Consider the following 23,979-nt stretch of genomic DNA (forward strand, 5'->3'; position numbering starts at 1 on the left):
GTGGAATGTTAAATCTCCAGAACTATATTGTTTCATACAGACTGGCTCTGAAACTTTAGTCTTGTTTTCTAGGTATAAACACTTCTGATAATAAGAGAAATATGAACAGCAGTGTATGATCCCAAACAATAATTTACACTGAATTAAAACATTAGCTTCACCCCTTAGACACAAGACACAATTTATTGACTTATCATGAAATTAGAACAACAGAGCATGCAATTTGTTTATGCACCACTGACCTCTAAAGAGCTCATTGATATTGTGGATCCAGTTTCACTTCTTGATAATCCTGCATTGTCATCCAGCTCTGAGGCAATGAAATTCTTCACTGCTGTGCGGGGCTCAAACGGCAAACTCTGCATATGTTCTTGGGTGGGAAGATGCTGGTCTAAATTGATGTTAAATTGGTCCATTACAGAGGGATTCATATTGAACTCGGGATTAACTTTGTAGTGCAACAGCCTTTCATGAGGCAAGGTATCCATGCCTATATTCATTTTGCTTTCATCTTTCAGGGATGGCTGGGTATTTACGGAGCCCCGGGGCATGACTATATAGTCGCTCTCTATCATCCGCTCTTGAGGATGGACTATGTCCATATCTGCACCTCTCAAATTATCATCAGTGCATAAATACACAGTCCTCCGCAGCTCGCTGTTGTCTTTTTTCAAGCACTGATTGGCCAGTTCACTCATACTCATAGGCATGTGGAGACCTGTGGGCTGCTGGATGATGACTTTGGAGATGATGTTTCCAGGCAAGGTTGAATAGCTCATTCCTTCTGGGTTTGGTCCCTTTTCCTCCTCTTCATCATTTAGTGAAATTCTAGAAAGTGTTCCTGTTATAGTGGCTGCTCTGCAAGGTCCAATGTCTTTATGCAGAACTGTGGGCCAGAGAACAGGATTCTTACAGCATGAAACCATATCAACCTAACACTGCTTTTTCTTGTGGCTTTATCTAGCAGTACTTCCTTTACCAGTGCATCTTCTAAAATATTTTCTTTCTACTTATTAACTTTCATGTTATACATATTGTTTTTGGAAAAGCTTTTCTGTGGAGTTGGGTTTTTTGTTCTCTTAATTTACTGTGTATAACTGACACTGATCTCTGACTAGCTTCAGTCATTTATATGAATTAAAACCACTTCATTTATTCCTACTGACTTCTATAGATTTTAGGTGACTTACAGTTTAAGCACAAGCCTGCCATGTGGAACTCATTAAGTTTTCCAAAAAAATACACTATGACATCCCTACTGCCATTATTAACTCCACATAACCTTCTGGAAAATGTCAAACAGATTGTAAGGCAGAATCATTTTGTCAATCCATTGTAATGACCTACCATAAGATTAAAACTATGAGCATGTGTTCCTAAACTCCTAAATGTTCCTTTTCACTGACTTTTAAAAACTCTTCTCTGTTAAATTATGTTTTAAGTAAAAGTGACAAAAGAATTACCGCGCTGGGAAAAATTTCATTGGTATCAGAAAAAATATTTTACTGTATCTAGAAAGGTTATAAAGAATAAAAACATGTTTTATAGCAGTCATAATCCACTTCTGTTCTAGGCCTAGACCTTCCTGGTCAAACTTGTAGCAACATTCAATGATTTTTTTGGGGGGCGAGGTTTACATGTAAAAGTTACTAATCCTGTTATAAAATTCAAAATTTCCAAAAGCATTGAAGAATGGCTTCAAAAACAAAGCATCTATTTAATCAAAATTATTCATATTACAAAAAATGAAAACAAAAGCAAAAAAAAAAAAAGAAGAAAAATGTAAGTCTATAATCCAAAATCTGTAATGAAGAAAAGAATTAAAGTAATCAATTACTGGGCTTATTCCTGCTGCCTACAGGGATTTTCTGGTCCTGGTTGAAAATATTTTCATTCACACCAGTGCTGTTTTATACAACAAAACCCAGCTCATGGGCTGAGACAGAAAGACAGACTCAAGTATCTAAGTTTTATGTTTGCATCTATTCTGGTTGCCCATGGGCTCTGGTGACCCAGATCCCCCAGTACCCGCCTGCCAGTTCGCTGCCTTTTTCCACAGCAAGCAGCTCATAGGACATCGGACTCTCCTTCCTCACACTAAACTAACTCTCATTTTTTTCCATTATGAAAATAATAATTTGCTTCTAAACAACAGTGCACAAATACCTGAATTCGGTGTCTGCTTCATTGTTTCCAGTGCCACTTGTTCAGACATTTCAAACAGTGAGCTATCCTTAAAATTTTCATTATCTAAAGTGAGTTCAAATGCTTATCAGGTAAAGCCTGTTCATAACAGCATTCAGAGTCAATCTCCTTTAGGACACCTCTGACAAGGCCCTCTGTACTGCAGAGCTATGTTATCAAAGTGGGAATTGCATGGGTCAGTGCTGGATTTTTGTCTGCAGTGGATGGTGACACACAGGCATTTGTGTTACAATGCCCTATTCTGATTCCTCAAAAATACATGTGTATATTAAAACTGATCTGTAGGGAATAACTAAGTCTATATAGCAAGAAACTCAACTGGCAGTTTTTTAAAGGTGGGTGACTGGAAACTCAAACTTCACCTTAATGAGATCAGCTTTCTTGGCTCTGCATTTAGCCAGTGAAGAGAAAGTGTCCTTCAGGTGGCTGATGCAGAATAGCTAAATCAGGCTTCTGCTCTGACTCACCCCATAGAGAGGACACACTCTCTCTTTCTCTTTCCCTTTATTGAAAACTGAGGGTGTTTAAGCAAGATTGTTTCCCTAGGAAAAACTGTCCTTTGGAAATATCTCCTAGATTAAAATATTTCTGTAGAGTTTAAATAGTAATTTATTTTATACTGCACTATTTAAACAAAGTTGGGAAATAAATAGCTGAAAATGTGTTGTCTTTAATATATGGAAACAAACATAGGCAACTGATTAAAGATCACACTACTGAAATATATTTTAAAAACCTGCAACTCTTCTCATTAAAGTGGAATAAAACTTAATTTGCCTAAACTATTGTTGATTTCACTTAGAATCCTAAAAAACATACCCTCTTTAAAATGAATGCAAATTGATGCATCCTTCATATACACAGCTGTCAAGATACACTATTTTTTTGTTGTTGTTGTTAAAGTAAAATGATGTTTTCACATTTGCTTGGGAAGGAGAGCTTAATGATTAAGAATTTTCTTCTTTCCACTACTATTTGCTTTCTAATAGACAGTCACATCTCTGACTGCTTTCCAAATGCTCAAGTTAATGGCCTTAGTAACACAATTAAATAATGTATTCACAAAGTGACATATTTTTTTACTTTTTTTTTGGTTTAAATTAATAAATATTTCCTACAAACAGCTAAACCCCAATATTTTTCTGGTTTTCACAAGGGACTTGTACAAGACTATTTGTTGGCTTAATACTCTCTCAATGTTCTTACCTGACCGACAAGCAATGTCTACATCCTTCTCAAAATCAGTCTGTAACAAGAAACAGTGAAACAGAACAGCCATTAATAATTCAAAAATAAATCACAATACCTTTCTGCCAACTAGCACTTCCAAAATGTCCTACTTACAGGGTCATAGTCTGTTAAAAGTGGTTTCTTGTTGCTGAGAAGGTGAAGTGTATTGTTTTACAACAGCAGAGCTTTATAAAGTTTCCTAAAGTATAACTGGGTGGTTTTCAAAGTATGCTGCCTGACCAGAAAAAATAAAATAAAATGGGTGGAAGGAGAGTATATAATTTTAATAAAATGATACAGTGTATAGTTTTTAAGATACATGGAAGAATAACTTCTACATCTCACCAAAGGATCTTCTTTAAGGAAGATTTTCATGGTAATGTCATGAAAAGAAGTATGAAAAATATCCTGCAATACAAATTACTGTGAATAAGTGTAATTCTAATAGTCCATCCTGTTTGAAACATCATTAATTTGTGTAAATGAAGTGGTTATGTTATGAAAAATTCTGTCATTTCTTTCTATTAATGTAGTCATATAACATTTTTGTACTCCATGAAAACAACTATTATTTATTTCATCATGCACAAAATAATTTTAACAGTTAGAAATCAAACCACACTTTTCCTAGTTAAAGAAAACTATTTATTCTGTTAGAGAATTTATTTACTTTTTCTTTTTATTTTCACAAGAAGTTTATTCCATGCTAAATGTTCAGTAAAACTGAACTCTTTCTTGCTTGTGAAGTCCAAACATTGAATTCTTTTTTTGAGTCATCATTTTGAAGGGCATCTGCTTGCTGTACCTTGCATTCTTGCTAAACCTTGCATGTATTTAGGGCCTGATTCTGACCCCATTATAGTCTATAACAAGCTGATGTTCAAAGTGAAGAGACCATTATGTTGTATTAATTCATTACCTAATAATATTAGCAAAATTCGCTATCTCTTAATTTAACACACTAAATAGATTCCCCCTGTAGAATTTCTATCACTTTCTCCTTATCTTGTTTGAGAACATTTTTCAAGACCTCATGAAGGGAAATGTATCAGTACTCCTTGCAGAACACTAGAAAAAGTCACAATATATTAAATTATTTTTTATTCCCTTATATAAGATTCCTTTGTCCTAAAGAACACTGATGGAAGATACTAACTCACTGTGCTCCACTAAATAATCACACCAATAATTTAAAGCTAGCTAAGATATTTAAGCAAGCAAGATGATAACCTAAACAGTCTTTTGCTTAGGTGTTAATATTTCAGCCATGCAAACTTGCCACATACAATACAATAAGTTTTTCTTTCTGTTAGGAACACTAAATTCATAGTCAAAGAAGAAAATAAAAGCTAACCATGATTTGAGCATGTCCATTAGGAAAAGAACTTGAAGAATCTGCATTGATTGGATCCTGGCAATTTCTTAGCCGACATCTGAATGCATCTTGAACCTGTGAAAAAAATATCTTATACTGATTCTTGTGAAACATCATAGACCCCTAGTAGAGATTAAATTAAATCATATGGAATATGATGCATGACTTTCCTTCAGCCCACTTCATAAATCAGAGGCAATAAACATAAATGCCTATTTCTGTCATTTCATACATTTTTTATACCTTGTGGCTGCTATAAATTTGTCAGTCTATCACATCATACCACAGAATTAGTTTTATGTATGGCCAGAATGAGCTACTATTTAAGCCACATTTGTCTTGGTGATAGTATTTGGCTTTGTTTTATTCACGTTGGTAGACGTCTGCTAACAGGATTAATAGATATACAGCTAACCATTGCAAGATACAGTGTATCTTCTTCTTGATAAATGTATGATTCTTGAAAGACAGTTCTGTACAGTTACTGTAATCAGTCTCTGAAATCAGTTCTTAACAATTATTGTAATCTCCTAATTGTACTTTAAAGAATAAGTCTATTTGAAAGATATTACTGATTCCAATAATAATCTTTAGCTCCGTGTACAGGGAATCTAATGCATCTCTTCTAGGAGTAAAATTCTCCAGATGAAAGAAGTATCTTCAATAAGAGCACATGAAGAAAAGTGGACTTTTTGCACTTAGACAGATTTCTTGAAAATATAAAAGCAAGATGTGACTTGGGAAACAGGAACTTGGTAGAGTGATCCAGTTTCTTGTTCAAATATAAAAGTACTATGAATGAAATGCCTATAAAAAACTGTGCTCCATTTATTATCTCTAAAAATTACTTGATGTCTTATTCAGAATAATCAAAAGGGATAAAATTGTCTTCTACTCAAGGACATTTTGTGAACAACAGAAGAGGATATTTCATCAATTGTTGCTGGTGAGAATCTGTCCCCTTTAAATGTATCATATTCTAATGTGAGTTGTTTAGAAGCTATCACAAAAGCAAAAATGAAATTTAAAAAAATTCTAAATAGAAAGCATTTTTTAAAGGGCTCAACCGTTAAATGAATAGGAGTGCTTTGCAGTCTTGATAAGTGACTGTTGCAGGAGGAGAGAGCCAAAAATAGGGCAAAAAGAAGAATGAAGCAAGGTGGGAAGGTTTGGATTGATTTCAAAACACCAAGACTTACCACACATTGTAATTTAAAATGTGCTGTATTGAAACTCAGATTGTGATTTTAGGTCACTACACTTGGTTTGGTTTTCCATGTTTCTGATGTTAATTTAATTTGGCATCTCCCAGTTGCTGCAAATTTAATCCAAGTCTTCTCTCAATTTGTCAATGCTGAAGTTAGGTCACACTTACGAGTTTTATACTCTTGGATAAGCACTGGCACAGTGATTTGACAAAAAATATAATAAAAAATGCCTCCTTCAAAGCATCCCCAGCTGTGCTGAATCTCATCTCCAGGTACATGATGCTTGACCCCAAAGCATCGTTACTTCAGAACAAACTGTTTATCTCACTCCACTCTGTACAGTGGGCCTCCTAATTTTTGGGACTCTTTGTTCATGGAGGTTCCCCAGTTCTAACAGGTCTAGAGATCTCAAGAATCTCATGTCATACTTTCAGTGCCTTCTATATTAAAGCAGTGAATCTTGATTTTAGGATCCTCTTAAATGTGCATGTTTCTTACAATGCTGCTGAAGTGCAAGCAGCATATGATCTGAACATGTTAACAGAATGTAAAAAGTAGCATTATTCAGGATACTGACATATGTTTCAATTTTTAGATGTCCTTACCCAAGTCAGAATCAAAATGGTTGAACTTTCTAAATACCAACTTGTTCTTCTAAACTGCTTGTTCAAAATTGTTTTTTGAGTATGTAAAGACTGTGCTGTCTTTACATTTTACTTTGAAACATAATCTTGTTTTCCCCCCTGCCTTTTAACATCAAGTTACAAGATTTTCTTAGAGCTGGGCAGAGAAGGAGAGACAGATGTGATGAACGTGCGGATACCAGGGAAGTGGTTTCCTTAGCAACAGTAACCAGCTCCAAGCTTTTATAACTTACCCTTGCCCTACTCATGTACTTTTTATTTTTCTCCTGCAATTCTGAAATGTGGGCTCTAGACGCCAACGATGAATTTAATCCAAATGCTTTCTACGCTGCAGAGAACAGCTAAAGAAAAAATTACATGTGGGTTCCTCCCATCACCAGTATTAACATAAGTTACTAAGTGTGATTCAAATCAGCTTTAAAGCATCTTGTGTTCAAGCAGATCAGGCAAACTGTTTTGCTGAGATAGATAAGCCTCAGTGCTGACCCCTTGTATCGTTCTGTGACATATCCATCACCATCTTCCAATGCCCAGTTAGTTGTTTAAACAGCAAGGGGAGGAAAAAAAAAAAGAACAACCCTAGGGTCTCTGGGCTAAGAAGGCCAAATGAAGCAATAATATCTAATTACTTTGCATTTTTCTTCCAAAATTTCCAAATAATCTATGAAAGGTCTTATGCTTAAAAAGCATCATATTCTTTTTAGAAGTCAGGAAATAGAAGTTTAGAAAGATGTAATGCCTGCCCAAAAGACACTGCATTGATGGTGGACAGAAATAGATGACACATCACTTAGTCCTCTTCCAGTTGTACATCTCAGTTGGGGAAAATCCCTGGCTTCCTAATGCAGCTTCTGCCACAAAAGGTCTTCAGTACAGTGCATTAGAGAAAGTAACAAATATTTCCATCATTTATCTTTATATCAATACAATAAAGAGAAAAAAAAAGGGGCGTTTAAATATAATTGTAGAAGTCTGTCTCTTTTTGTGATGTAATGACAATAAAGGCATAGTAAAGCAGGGCTGTCCTCTTTGTTTGAATTTTATGGAGATATATTCCTCCCCAAATTTTTTTCCCACTGACAGTCAGAATTATTGTTTTGCCTGTGCTGGCATGCTATAAATATTAGATCAATCTTATAGGCTATAACTGAGATAGCTTTCTAGCTGTCATCAAGAGTGACAAATATTCTGGCAGGATTTCCTTGACAGGCACTGGCAGAGCTAAATGCTTTTGCAAACAACCAGAAGTACCAGACTATTCTTTCAGCTGGGAGGCACCATGTGCAATGCAAAGATGGCATTGCCCACTCAGCATGATGGCCACTCTCTTGGTTTGTACTCACCTGAGGGTCTCTGGAGCTGGAAAGCCAGACTCCAGAGTCAGACTGAAACATATCTTACTGGATTTACATCTCTTTCTGTGTAGTAGACAACTATGACTTTGCTGCTACAAACTGAACCAACTGTTTGAAATTAAAAATTGATTCAAGAGCATCAACTTTTACTTCTTTGTGCCTCTTGAAGAAATTTCTATGAATTTTTTCTTTTCCCATATGAAAAACATCACCTTAATTAATTCCTCAAGTATTTTGACCAGTTTGCAATTTAACTCTGGAGGACTAAAGAAGATTGTGTTCTGTCAAATAGAGTTCAATTAGCAATATACTAGGCTTCCTTGTCTTCCACCAACACCATTACCATCATTTTGGCTGGAGATAATCTGCTGATTAGTGAATAAGTTGTCTCTGTACATTTACTTCTGCCTAAGTTGCCATGGCTGAAGAAGAAACACCTCCTCCATTTTAATAAAGCAGAACCTTATCAAACCTTGGCACTTTCTGGGCCTCACTGGGAAGTCTTCTCATGAGGTAATTTTTTAAAAACACCATGCAAATAGATTATTTAGCTACTTTATAAAATGCCTTTTTTCTAGCATTTCCATGTTAGAACTGTGATGTGTAACTGCTAAGACTGACTTGCTGGAGTAATTTCTTTTAGTTGTTAAACAGAGTAAAGATTCACTGCAGTTATTATAGATTCACTGCAGTTATTATATAGATATACATATATATGTATAGATATGTGTGTGTGTGTGTGTGTATATATATATATATACACACACATATATATACATGTGCGTGTGTGTGTGTGATTTGCTAAGCAAGCAGTGAACAAAATAAACCATAACTAGCTGATTTCCTACACATAAACCTAAAGAAAAGATTTCTTTTCTAAAGACAAAACCTAAACCTAAAGACAAAAATTTCACAGTGAAGAAAACCAGTATGAAACCACTATCCTTTCTACTAAAAATAGATGCAGTGTCTTACCATTATACTAAAAGAATATATGAAATGAGTGCTTTCAGATTTACAGACTACCCTCTTTCCCAGATGTAAATCATATTGGGAAAGAAATTGCTTAAGAAAATAAGGGGATTGCAAGACAGTTCTACATAAAATAGATTTTTCTGGAGAATTATCTCTGATTCTGCACATATTTTTATCCTAAATAAAAGGAAAAGTCAAAGGAAGAAAAAAGAAAATGTATTAAATGAGGTAAGCCCCTTCCAAGATGAGAGCTGATTAAACCAAGAAATACAAAAGTTCATTGCTCCTAACAGAGTGATTAAAGTGAGAAAGAATCAGCACAATATAAGGTGCTAATTTTTGCAAGACACTGATTTTTTCTTTAAAAATTGAAAACTTCATTATTTGATAAGATAATCACATATGCATACTCTGAAGGATAGTGATATAAACCTCATGCAAAGTGGCACAATGCTGAAAGAATTGAATAAATTATGTCACTCATAATTATTTTCATTAATATACCGAATTTCAGTGTTTCAAGGCTGTCAGTGCTGAAAAGGGAAACCCCTGTGTGAGATTCCTCACTCAGCATTGACAATAAACCTTTCTTGAAACATCTTCCTTGGTTATTTTTCAGTCCTGAAGTTTTCAAATAACTCTTGCCCATCCCAGGGAAATATGCTGGACATTATAATCTGGTTTACAGGTGTGGTAAGAATCCTGAAGTTGATAAATGACTAGCACATAGGTATGCCCATGGACCAGGAATTACTCTCTAGTCCAGCTCCACCTGCTCATTTTTGACGGAGAGCCCCATTACCACAGACCTGCCAACAAAGCTTTATGCTACTGCTCTCAAACCCATCTCAATAAAATGTGGGGTTAGTTAGCAGGTTAGGCAGGTTAGAGAAGCTGTCACCAGAGCCAGATTAAAGAGCACTTGTGTAGGAGCTTTGCCATCAGATTTCAGTGGTGATGAATCCTGTGACAGGTGGCACTGAGCTGTGAAGGGCATGCTAGGGTGCTGCTAGTCCTTGCTGATCTCACAGCACTCATCTGTCTTCATCCTTGCTGTCTCCATAACTTCAGTATGTACCTGAGTTTGTAGATCTGAAATGGTAGATCTTCAACATAACACATCATCTCCTTGTGCCCTCTTTCAGGGACAGCATAAGCTGAAAAAATGTTGCGTTTGATCCTGTTTTAGAGAGTGTAAAAATCTATAGCTTTTGATAGAGCTTCAGAAGGGCATTCATGTTCATCTTTTCCAAAACTTGTTGGGAAAAACTAACACTTTGAAATCCGCTGTACTTGGGATTGATTAAAAGACAACTTGAATTAAGTTGGTAAAGTTTTATACTGATATTTTGCACTTGGAATTAACTTATCTTCCCCCTCTCTTCCCCTTTTTCTCTTTTTCTCTTTCACTTGTTCCTATACATCTCACCATAAATTATTTTTCTCTTTCTATGAAATATATTTCTTCAGAGCAAGCTGTATATAACATTAAAGAGCAGTTGAGAGATTAACAGGAGCAAAGCCCTTTGGAAAACTGGGAAGCCATTTCTCACCTCCCTTCGGAGAATACAATGGACCATGACAATAACAAAGCCTTGTAATGAATCAAATACTGCAAAAAGTATCTGAAATAATATTGATCTTTTGTCTGTCATGGCCAGAACTGCAGACATCCAAGTCAGTGCTAGAAGTGGCAACACCACACAGGAGCTCCAAAGGGATGCCCTATTGAAAAAAAGAGAAAAGCAGCATATTGAAAAAGGATATTAAAAGCTCACCATTAAATAAAACATATTTAAGGATGTCACTTTATCAATTTAACTTGAAAATCATAGACAAGAATGTAACAGTTGTACTTTACGTTCTAAAGAATATCCTGTATTCAGTTAATAAACACATTTGAAATTTTTAAAAAAGTATTTAAATGTGCTTAGCACTTTATACAGTGTTAGCAAACACAGTTGTCATCATCAAACTATTGTCTCACATGCACTGTATAAGATTTGTAACAAGAAGATGTAAATGATCAGGACTAACATGGCATTACTGGCGGTGGTGGCTGACAAAGCTGTTGTTGAAACTACTCCACACTTGGCACATTTGAGCGTCAAACCGCTATGAGGCTCACTCATCTGACTGCAAACAAACAGAACACCCACAAAAAGAACAAAATATTGAATTGTCACCAAAAAACGTTGCTACTGAAATTTAGCTTTTAAATATGACGTCATGCAGAAAAAGTAAGTAGACTTATTCAAGATGAATGCTCTATATTGCTGCAAAACTGTATTTTGTACTTTACATTACTGTTAGCTTTACATGTTAATGTTACGGGGCTTTATTTCATGCAAACTCTATTTCTTCCACTTAATCTAAAAAAGGCCCCAAATATGATCAAAAACTGCTCAGTACACTGAAGTAAACATAAGCACGTGCTAGGATAGACACACAAAGTGAAATCCCTCTATTCAGACCTGATGAAAGACTGCTGCATCCCAACATGCTTGAGAAAGAGCACAGGTCACTTAAAAGAGAAGTGTGAACTACGGACCATTACAGAAAATTAATAGGGAAAGAAACCTGCAAAATTTATTCAAGCCTCAAATCAGTATGTCCATACTGTACAGACAGATTTTTACTAGTGATCTGCATGGCCCACTAATATCTGGAATGGTTTTATTCATGTCATGTGAAGGTCTGAATACAGGGCTTGAAACGTATGGAATCTGATGAAATAAGTATCAGTCGGTACTAAAAAAGGGTGACCTGTTTTGCCTTTTAATACAACACAGTACACAAGCATTAAGCTCAAAGCATTTTGTATAGACAATTGTACCTCTGCACCTGTCAGAAGAGTTAAAGGATAGAACCTGGAATTTAAGTTTTCCATACAGCATGTAATCAACTTCTCAAATCAACTAAATAAATATTTTTCCTATTCCTTCTCTTTCTGCTATCAGAAACAGGAGTAACCACAGCTGAATAAGATGTGACATAGCTGACAGGAAGGATGTTTTACTTATTCCCAGCTGGAAACTGGTCAATATGGTGACAATAAGTAACATTTTGGGGTTTTTCCCAGATATTTCAGCCAACTGAACTCTTTGCTATTGCCAAACCCAGCACTCACAAGATTTTTAACATACTGTCCAAAACAACATTGAATTTCAGTGTTCTCCACTTTGAAAAACAAAATGAAGATTTTCCATTAAAAAGTGCAAAGTGTATTTTCCATAAAAAGGCAGTTTCTTCTGTAAGAAAACAGTGAGAACCAAGATCTTTTATAAGATGGTTTTGGGCTGAGAAAATAATTCAGTGAATCCACATCAGTTGGTAACAATTAAAAATATAGATTAAAGAATGAACTAGAAAAATGTCTTAGGTAAGTATAAACTAAGCTTGTGAAAGTATTTTCTGTCTTTGCCTAGCTGTGCTTCAGCATTATTAGACTGGATTATTCTCTTCACCTCTACAAAACTGCTCTGGATCTTGCAAATAATAATAGAACCTAATGTGTGTATAAACCAAACGTAAATTTTCAGCCTGGGCATTTGCATATGCTTCCTCTTTTACCAGGAAAAGGATTGAGGTTGTGATTGAGATCCATCAACATATTTTTTCCCACTTGTTGATTTTCCATATGCTTATTAAGGTGATAAAAAGCATTTGGAGTTAGTGTATATTGCCCCCATTCACTTGTTTTAAACCCTAAGACTGAATATTTGACTGAACTTTCAACAAATATAAGTTGAATGTTTGCCAGGAAGAATGAAGTTGCTTTCCTGAGAGTGGCTGGCAAAAGATACTTGAGGAATGACTGACCATCACCTTTCTAGAGGAGATCAAATGATGAACCAATTTCTATGCCCCAAAGAATGACTCAAGAGATGTCATCTGCCAAGCAGTATCAAGGAATGCTGTTGCTAAGCCACCATCTCATAATATCACAGAAGTTAAGATTGTTTCTCATTAGGGTATCTGTATCTTTTCCCAAAATAGCTGGGTTGTTTCTAACAGAACAATCTGTAATTCTTTATCCATTTACTTTAAAGATAGATTATTTTAAAATAAAATATTTCTTTACTAAGTTGCACAATTAGAAAGCAAGTTATTTGTTTCATCAAGAAAATAAAGTATAAGCAAATAGGTTTCTATAGCCTACAACTGAGTAGCTGGGGAAAAAAACCCCAAAGCAGTTAAATCTAAGTTTGAATATCCCTACAAAATTTACAAAGCCAAACCTGTGGCTGTTCCAGCTCCTTTTATCACTGAAATTGAAGCATATGTGAATTTGAATTGGTGATTCCTAAGTCATTGCTACTTTTGAAATAATTTGGGTAGTTTTATAATAGTCTAGATTTCACTAGTGTTATTACAGAGCTCAGAATGTTGATGGAGCAATGTAGACAAAAGTAAGGTTATGAAATTAATGCTTTCTAATGAAAACAGATGAAAACAGAAGAAATAAAAATACAGGGTTTGGTACATGTTTGTCAAAATGATGGTGGAAGAACTGAAAACCAGAAACACTTGATTGCATTAATATGAAATGCAAATCACACCAGCTAAAGTATTTATTATAAGTGTACTCATCAAACTTATTAGGAATGCTGCTGTTAGTTACATGTAATAATGTAATCTGAAAATAAATAAAAGTGAATCTGCAATAACTTTGCCCATAGCAGTAATACACAGAAAAATGAAAATACCATCAGTTATCATTGTTAGAAACACAGATATTGATGGAGTAAACTACAACCTGGCCCAAAATACAATACTAGAAAATACAACTGTAACAAATCATTATTCAAAGTTTAAATACACTTTCATAAGCACTGGGAAGGTGATGATGCAGTTGTGAAATATTTTTCTTCAATATGCAATGAATCTAGGTTAGCTGCTGCAGTACTTCATTGTCACCCACTGTAGAACAGTTTCTGATACCACCACTGTCATAATCTTTTCTTCTCTTGATAAGAAACAGAATTTTTGTGTAAATACAAGTAAATAATCAATAAAACACTTTTACCTTTTTTTTCTCTTTTTTAACTCTTAAACGACAGGGATTTTTTTACTTTGATGTTCTTTTACACTAAATTAGAAAATACACCTATGTAGATATTATGTGATGCAAGAACAAAGGCAAATTCGTAATATTGTCAAAATGGCAGAATAACATTGACCTATGTAAGGGCTATATTGCTGTAAAACACATTTTATAACTATTAACACAAATAAATAACATTTCTTGCCATATTAATTAAATTTGACAGCTAGACAAAAATAATCAGTCCCTTCATTACACACAGTTCACAAAACTGTTATGCTAACTGCAACAGCTTTACACATGTAACCATCTTGTAAAACCTCTGTTCAGATTTGTAAATCCTTATTCTTATTAACTTAATACTGTTGTACCTGTGTTTTGTTATATTTAAATTTTTAGTCGCATTCCCTCAGGATAATGCAACAGCAGCTTTTGAGATTAATGGAATCTGTTAGAAACACTGTAACACTGATATAAAAGTTCACAGCATAATCAAATTAATTTTGTTGACTATCTGTAATTGAAAACTGGTGATAAAATTTTAATATGCTTTAAAATAACCCAGTTGTTGCTTACCCCGCTCTGTGTTTGAGTTTTTTATCTAGGATTCCATCTCTGGAAACAAGTTTATTAAATACCAAAATGCCAATCACCATATTGACCTGTCAAACAGAAAACAAACAGTTGATCTTTCAGTGCCTAAAATAAAATATTGTATCCTGGCTGTATTGTATCACAGGCCAGCAAAATGCCTCCTCTTACATTTCCGAGCATTCCTTCAAAAATTGTGTAGCAACATCCCTGAACACATCAAAAGGCTGTGACAAAAAGGTGACATACACACACAAACACACACACACACACATACACACACAAACACACACACACACACACACACACACACACACATTGCAACAGGCTCGTTTTGGGACCTTGAATTATGCCTGGTATCTATATATGTGTACATGTCTGATGGCCAGAAGCTTGAGTAATATAACTTTAATGTTTTGTCAGTTTTAATTGCACCAATATATATCCTGTTCCAGGAAAACTGCTGCAATTTGAGTTCTCTGCACAGGGAAGAGCTAGTCAGAGCACAGTTCCTTTTTAAACATTTATGGCCCATGTGGGTGTTCCCACTTATGCAGAACCTGCCTGTGGTTTTCCATATCTTTCTGCACCTAAATCACTATCTATGTCATTCACCATTCATTGCCTTTGAGCTTTGTTTGGCTGCAATTTACTATTTTTGTGGACCAGATAAATTCCTGGGATGTCTGTTTAGCCCCACTAAAGTAAATGGTGTTATGATCACATACATGGGTTGAAGATTTAACCTAAAAAAAAAATTCAAATGTTTTAGCTGTCGGACTTTGGCACTTAATGGACATATTAATGGCATTTAATGGACAACTTAATGACTGTTATTATCCATTTGTATTATTGAACTGAACTCTATTAACCCATCTCTGCATGGCCCTACAAATAGGTAATACCAATTTTTGAATCTATTAAATGAATGTTCCTTTTTTTTATTTATTAAAGAAAGACCTTCCCTTCAAACTGGTTTTTCAAAACCTGTGCCAAAATACCTAATTGTTGCTAGTCTGCCCTGCCAATTCTTTTTCAACTTTATTTTCAGCATTAACATTTTTCAGCTGGTGTTATATAATTCTTTGGCTTCAAACACTTAGGCTTAAGTGGCTGAATGGAACAGCTCCTTTCCACAGCTACCAGCTAATGGTAGCACAAACTGCGACTGTGAACTTCCAACATCTCCGAACAAAGACTTGCCAATTAAACAGAGAACATACAGTTACTTCCATGTGAAAATTATAACTGGCTTTTTGTAAACATCCTTGGCTCCTCTACCATGACAGGGACTGTGAGTTGTACAAAAGGATCCTGGCTTGACTCCAGGCAATGATGAGACAAACTCTTTGGGAGTAGTAAACATCCATTTCAGGAAAATTCACGTAGATGAATAGTTTTATCTTTGATGACTAATAAGACTGATTCTCTTTTACAAGAGAAAACCAGAAATAACCAGTGCTGATAGAGCTATCACAGTATAAAATTTCTGGAGTGGGAAGAGGAATTAGATTCAAAAGGGAAAAATGCTATATAAATTGTTGTAAAAAATCCATACAGGCTGCAGAGCAGATGTCTGATAGCCGATGGCACAGGTAGGATGTAATTCATCTTTCCTTGCAGAAGACAGCTGAAATACTTCTGATGGTTTGATCTCTAAAAGTATGTATTTTTCTTCACTGACAATGAAATATGCCTGGGATAACTGACTTAGATGCAGAAATCTACATTGCAGATAGCTATGATTAGGCAGAAATGAATCCTACACCTAATTGCATGTCCAGAGATATGGAAGAACAATACACAAACGAGTAACATTTCCCAGCTATGACAATTTTTTCTTTTCCTTCAAAAACAGTAGCCATGGAGAACTTGCTGGCAGGCTCCACTCCTTCTGTTGCTTTTGCTGGCACAGCAATCCACTGCCAAGCAGCACTCTATCAAGACTGTCACTGAGTTTTACAAGGCAGGGACAATTGCGTAGATGCTGCTGATAATAACTCAGTGATGCCTGTAACAAGTTTTCTGTGCCACTAATCAGTACATTACTCTTTCACAGCTTACCGTGTAAACACGGAGAGATAATTGAGTGATTGATTCAAATGAATCATGCATTCAAAATACTGAAGGTATGTTAAATAGCAATGATCTCAGTACTTACAGCAAAATGCAATGTTGCTGTATATCTAAGCTTTTATAATAGACATAGCACTTTCTATCATTTCATACAAAAATAGTGGGAATTATATTAATGTTTACCAGGACAACGGCAGCTGCAGGTCCAACGAAAGCATAAAGCAGCCCTCCTTCCAGAGACAGCCAGCAGCTGGAAAGAACATTAGAGAAGAACTAACACAAATTAAAAATAAGCATAACACACTGTCAAGACAGCATTAATATTTAATAGAGCATATTTTTCTGATGTATGAGATTCATGTGTACACACAAAAAAGAGCTGCTTTGTTGATATGAAGATGTAGAGGTAGTGAAAGATAGAAATGAAAGATATTTCCATTACCAGTGGTTAACATTTCAAAATCTTTAGCATGAGTTATACATAAACTGAAATGGCCAAAATGTATGAAGACCATAACAGAAAGTCCGTTTGCAAATATTTATTGAATCTCCTCTAATAATGTATGACGAGTTAACTGAACAGGCCTTGCCAAACAGGCATCTGAAAACATTTCTACCATACCATATTTCATACCATATCTCATAGTTCTATACTGAAAAGTGATGAAATGGTCAAGCACCCATAATACGGAACTTCAGAAAAAATCCGGTTTCTACATATCCTGTCATTTAATAATTGCTATTAGAACTACACCTTAAAGACAATATATCCATTAGAGAATAATAATATATGATATATGATCATAATATATGATATATGATCATAATATATGATATATGAATAATAATAATATATCATATATGATCTGTTCTGTATTCCCTCTAATATTTTGCAAACAATTTAAATGTATATTTTAAAGCATGTGAAAACTGTATTTTCTGGAGACCTCCTAATCTCAAAGAGTTTGTCATTCTGCATCAGGGCTTTCACTAAAAGCCATCAGATTTCCAAACACAGAGCACTTACAGAATCAAATTCTAAATATTTGATATGCTATGATGTAAAGCTTTTCATATCTGCAAAATAACAGGAGCTTCACACACTGAAGTAAATGCAGCTGTGCTATTTTCCCAGTGATTACACATTCAAAGAACAGCATGTTTATTTGAATGCATGATCACACCTACATATATGGAAACTCCAGCATATACATTCAAATAATTAACTTGGATTTCATATCCAGAAACATTCTCATCAGAATCAAGCATATCTTCTTTTCCAGTAATGCTTTTGTACTTTCCAAAACCAAGTAAAATAAATGCAAGCTCCTCATAATATTAATGGTCTGTTAGGGCTGGTATTCTCACTGCAAGGAACAAAAGCGTTTTCCATAGCAATGAAGTCACGTGAGAACTGTCACATGAATGCAATGGCACCAGTGTGCTAAATTCTGGAATGATAAAAGGATGCAAATAGTTCCTATCTGCTTCACAGTTAAAAAGGTAGTACATGCCAAGCTATTTTACATCCCGCTTCAAAAACCACCTACAACACTAATGTTCAATTTATTTTTGCAATGTCAGAGAAAAATGCTTTCAAAATTTTCTGCAATATTTTCCAAAAGCTAGGTTATTATTGTAAGTCTGGGACACAGACTTCTGAGAGGGGGAAATGCATTCATAGTGCACTTCCTTAGCAGTATGAACTTTCAAACGTAGTGAAGATAACCACTAAGAGGAAATAGGACTTGTAATTAAAATTTTCATGTTTATGGGAGACAGAAACAGCAGTTCATAAAAATAGTTGATGTATTGTAGTTTGAAAATAACTTCAGTTACCTGTGCTGAAAAAAGGGTCAAGAACAGTGTTTCCTAAATAAAAAAGTTTCTATCACAAAACACTTTGAGAGAAAGGAAAAATGTTTCCCTCTCTTTTCCATGTTATCAAGTAAAATGGCTGTTCAAAAGTGATTTCCACTTAGAGGCAGAGCTGCAAAAAAAAAAGTAGAAGTTGCCCTTTTTTTCACTTAACCTTGTTTTTACACTATCTGAATTTTCAACAGTCTGGATCTTCACCAGTGTGTGACATCATTATTGCAATGTATTCGACATTTCCTAGCTGATGACTGAAATTAAATTTTCCTCCATCTTCTTCTTTTGAAGACTGACTGCAGGCAGATTTTCAGGTGCCTTCCTACACCACGAGGCAATTCTTGATTTTTTACTAGTTTTCCTTCTCCTCTTTCTTTGCCCTGATAGTTTTTTCCCCCTGTGTTTTATAGTTGTTTTTATTTTGTTCTCATCTTCTCTTCTTTCTCCCTGATGTGCACATAGCAGAAAGCCATATAAATTGATTAGTGTTAAGAGCAGCCACTGGTGGCTTTATGGGGCCATGTTACTTGATCATAAAATTCTCTTGAATGATGAAGCATCTGTACACTTGCTTCTGTGTCCTGTACATTTTGTGAGATGTTTGATACTCTCCAGGAGATTGGTCCCTTCTCTTAAGAGAGCATAGCATGAGTATGACTATGACAGAATTTTAATTTTTCCTGATACAATAAATTCCTGGAATTTATCCGCACTGTATGTTAACATGAGCAGTTCACGCAGATTTATTAACTGTAACTTTTAGTAGTGATGCTTTCCTAGCTCTGATTATCTGAAAACAGATAGCAACAATATTACTAGATAAAAGGCTGGAAAAAGCTATTAAGCTTTCAAACACACTACTCTTTTCCAGATAACCTGAAATATCTAAAAACTTGCCTCTGTGGGTTTTTAAATTATTTTTAGGAAATCCCTTCAGCCTCTATCTCTATCCCTGTATCTTTACCACTACAAGTATCTGGGTGAAATATTTTTCTCATGTAGTTAAAAAAAGACAGAAATATAACTGCTAATAATTAGGACTCAGAAAAAAAGACAGAAATCAGAGATTGATGATCATCACAGAACTGGCTCCAGTGTGAACAATTTGAGCACTCTCATCATACATATACCATAGAGAACTGAGAGGAGCTGCAAAGATTCCTGGATCTTCCCCTTTTCCATGAATCTCTTCATGTGTGGAACTATGGAAGTGGAATAAATTCCTTAATTTTCACTTTAGATGTTCTCAAAAGGAACATCTTCAAGAGCATGAATAGTTTGCAACAGGGTTTGTTTTTGATAGCAGCATGCGTGTAATTGACTGCAACCAATTAGGCAAAATATAGTGCAAGCAATTAAAAAACTTACACAAGTGCTTTAGTTATGGTAGGAGGACCAGGACAGGAGCTCTGCTTTTACACTGCCCAACAGCTGTCATGAGACACAATTCTTTGCTCCCTTCTGGAGTGGGACAGCACATCAGCTGGTGATGGAGGAGGAATCTCCATTCTTTGTCTTCACTGTTTTCTTTATGTAATTCTGATGTTAAATTCCAAGAAAATATATTTGCAAATAAGACGAGAAAGCTGAATTATGGTTCTATTTGTCCCTTGTATGCCTTCATTTGGTCTTTTCTCCCATAGTACCATGTCAGCTGGATTTGGATCCTGGGAGAAAAACTGTTACATGTACAGGGACCTACTCTTTTTTACTTTCCAGGTTACTCTTAATGAATGATTTGTTGCTTTGTCTGAATATTTCAGAAAAGCCTCTTTTAAAAATGCATTCAGCCCAGGAAGGAAGCAGGAAGAAATGTTAACTAAAGCAAGTAGTCACACATGAATGATTTCAGTAGAGCAAATGTAATGGGATTAATCCTGCAAGGGACAGAGCTACATCCCCAGTGGGGGTCTAGACGTCCTTATTTAGTGATTTGTAATTCTCACAGCCCAAATGGTTTTCCAGTTGTGGTTCAAGGATTAAATAATAAAAAAAAGCCAGCAAGATGAGTACATAGTTAAAAAAAGAATTCAGTGGAGTAGGTTCTCAATATAACACTCATAAGGGGACTAAGACAATTGTTGCACTTGCCAGCTCTAAGTGTAATTAAGCATTTCAGTTACATAAGACATTCCTCATTAAAAAACACAAGATGCACGTTGTCACAGTTTATAACTGCAGAGCTTAGTGGTTGGAGCCAGAACTCAGGAGGAGGTTTGGTTTTGTATTCTTACCCACCCAGAGCTGGAGTGCCAAGATGGTGAGACATACAGGGAAGGGAGGGGGAATCCTGATCTCACTCAGTGATGATGCTAAGGAGAATAATCAAATATTCATTGAAGTGAGGACTTGACCTAACTCATCCACATCACTGATGAATGCCCTCATTACCAGTCTACAGAGTCATATTTCCTCTTTCTGTCCAGATGCACACTCAATTTCTTAGGCAACGTGAGGAGAGCTCCAAACAGGCTGACCAAAGGAAGCACACTCTTGCATACATAATGGTGGTTGGAGTGCTCCACTGGCAGGAGGAAGGCTCAGCTCCTTCTTCATCAGAAGATCAAAGGGCAGTCTCTCTGAGGAGTTAATTTTCCGAGGTGCTAAATACACACTGGAACCAGCCAGGTGGCTAAACTGGTACTGTATTAGTTGAATGTAAATGAAGCACACAAATTTGCTCCTTTCTGTCTCTCAAATACAGCACAGTCCAGGAAATGGGCTGGATCACGGTGTCCAGGAGAGAGGGGATGGATGGGAGAACTGTTTTGAGATGTTTGAAGGTCTTTGGCTCCAAGCTGTCTAGGGACACTAAATTTGGGGTACCTGCTTGGTGTGCAGAAACCTGACTGCCAAAGACACTCTTGCCAGTAGAGTTTTGGACATGTTTAAAGGTTGGCAGAGGCTACTCAGAACATTTAACATTCTCTTTTGTAAATCTATATAAATGTAAGGTGGGTGTTTACTTGAACCTAATGCTCAATGCTTCTTAAAAGCTTGCTATTTCAAAAACTCAAAGAAATATGGAATTCCTGGTGCTTTGCTGAGTTCAGTCCAAGACTGGCATGCTGTTTTCTCTTTGTTCTTATGTGGATCACTCAGTGACTCTTAGGGCAATTTCAGGTGTGAATGGATACCTGAAGAGGCTTTAGAGTGTGCTATGAAGTTCCTGATGGGTATGACAATCTTGGTAACTAAAAACATAGTTTATCATTTCAGATTGACTTACTAGTGAGCTGTTCCATATCCTTTTGTCTTGGTAAAGCCTATTGATATTGCAACCACTAATGCTGGCAGTCCTGAAAAAAAACCAAAACAATAATAATCAGCAGATGCTGAGTAAAATATTGCTGTTCTGTCTGGACGAAAAATGACAGGGCAAGCTAATGCAAAATGTGCAATTTTACATGGAATGAATTATTTAATGAAGCACATTGCTGTTGTAGGGTTTGTTTTTCTGAAGCACTGGCAGGGAGGAGGACACTGTTTTCTGCCCATGGTGTACTGCTTTGATGTAGCTAAATTGCTGGTACATTTGACAGGTCTTAACTAGAAAGGGGTTTCATGAATATTCAGGAGATGCTTCTTTCTTGTTTTGATTTCTTACCTTGCTGAAAATCTTCTAAAATTTTGTTAAAACATATTTAGAAAAGAATGCTACAATATACACCAGCATACCTTGGGCTTGAGATACAGTGGAAAGGCTTCTAACCTAGTTTTCCTTTTAGTAACATGCTGTCTACTGTCTTTCAGTTTTACTGAAGAAAATTCTTATATTCCTGACATTGCCACTGCATAAAATGTTTAATTCCAATGATTCTTAGGAAATTAATTTTACTGACTTACCCCATCCAAGGCACAGGAAACGCTTCCTTATGAGTCGTGTCCTAATTTTTCCAGTAACAGCCATATATGACTGCCACGCTTCTGTCAAAACCCAACAGAATGAAGCTAAGAAGAAGAAGTGTAAAAATGCGGTGGTTGTGGTGCAGATGCCCTGCAGGGAGCAAAGAGAAGCTCATGCTGAATACTGAGGGACACTCATTTCTGTTTTCAATTCAAAGAGTTGTCATATTCTATCATCTTGACCTTTATCCTTAGCATCAACTCTCCCTTTTCTCCCTTTATGATGTGGTGACCACAAAGAGCAAGAGAAAGAGAGAGAAATGTTGATGGGGATTAGGCAGAAGAGGTTTTGACTTGTTTTCTTAAACACTGAGTGTTCTGAGCAGGGACAGAAACACAAAATAAACCACTCCAGCAGATTTTTCTCTACACATTTACTTTGACCAGGGACCATCATAAAGCCATTCTGGTAAGCCAGTTACAAAATTATTGATTATAAAATCAAATAGAGCTGTACAGAGAAAATATGGGGATATAAATGCTTCTAATTACCAGTTACATTTTATTTCCCTCCATGAAGAAAGACCCTGATTATAAAATTTAAAGTTGATTTTTTTATTTTTTAAATTTAAATTTTATAGAACATTAGCTTTAGATATTTTTAAGCAGGTCTAAATATCATAACCTTTACAATTGCCCTGGATATCGTTTTTATGGGTATCAGTCATTTGTCATCTGAAAAGTATTTTGAGCACATGCAATTGGCTTTCTTTTGTCACAGTAGCCCTTAATTAAACTTGACATTGTAGCTTGCATAAATGAGCTTCTTGGCATAAATGATCTGTACTCCACTGTGTTGCTTAAAATGCCAGCAGCAGGCTATAAAATACAGTCTGCATAGTACCCCAGTACCAAGACCACACCAGTAATGTTGAGAATATCACTAGCACAATTTATCCTTAGCACAACTTAAAGTGTCCAAATTATGTTAAGATTAAAAGGAAGAACTGTTCACACCCCCAACATCAATGAGGTAAATTAATGAAAAAATGAAAGATATTACTTTATGATTATTTCTTTATGCATCATACACATCTAATAGCTACCTCACGCTTAGCCTTGTATTAAGGCTAGTCAAGAGCTTTTACTAAAATCCTAGTTGAGCAAATAATTTAGGGAGAGAATATGCACATCCCTACTTATATATTTCGGTGCTTGCATATATTGCTGATTCCAGGCTGATAGGAAGGATATGACATATATGACACCCATGTACTACACCATCCATGCTTTTCAGTTCTTTTTACATTCTTAATTACTTCCCAATATTGGAAGATTTGGGTTGAATTTTCTGTGATGTTAATTTTTCCAGATTCTTATCTGAAATCAGTGGTGCTGGTCAACTTCAAGAGTGTCTTAAATTAATAGCCGATATCAGTTGACATTAGCATTAGCTGATGTCTGAACTTTCAACATTTATGCACTTGAAGAGTCAAAATGTAATGCTTTCTTGCTTTGAATTTACAGATGTGACAAACACCTCATCTTCAACCCC

The 23,979-nt window shown here is 35.6% G+C and overlaps 1 protein-coding gene across 1 annotated transcript in view; it reads right to left on the minus strand.

Moving 5' to 3' along the window:
* The window catches only part of ADGRB3 (adhesion G protein-coupled receptor B3), a 96,575-nt gene that overhangs the window by 20,599 nt on the left and 51,997 nt on the right, over positions 1 to 23,979 (minus strand). Inside the window, exons 4-12 of the mRNA XM_059842659.1 lie at positions 22,425 to 22,575; positions 21,808 to 21,877; positions 16,890 to 16,956; positions 14,616 to 14,701; positions 11,030 to 11,128; positions 10,546 to 10,717; positions 4,790 to 4,885; positions 3,412 to 3,451; positions 243 to 886 (exon numbers count right to left, since the gene is read on the minus strand). Of these exons, the coding sequence (XP_059698642.1) occupies positions 243 to 886; positions 3,412 to 3,451; positions 4,790 to 4,885; positions 10,546 to 10,717; positions 11,030 to 11,128; positions 14,616 to 14,701; positions 16,890 to 16,956; positions 21,808 to 21,877; positions 22,425 to 22,575 (1,425 nt within the window). The remainder of the gene's footprint in view (positions 1 to 242; positions 887 to 3,411; positions 3,452 to 4,789; positions 4,886 to 10,545; positions 10,718 to 11,029; positions 11,129 to 14,615; positions 14,702 to 16,889; positions 16,957 to 21,807; positions 21,878 to 22,424; positions 22,576 to 23,979) is intronic.

Source organism: Haemorhous mexicanus, chromosome 3, assembly GCF_027477595.1.
Source record: "Haemorhous mexicanus isolate bHaeMex1 chromosome 3, bHaeMex1.pri, whole genome shotgun sequence".
Lineage (NCBI taxonomy): Eukaryota > Metazoa > Chordata > Aves > Passeriformes > Fringillidae > Haemorhous > Haemorhous mexicanus.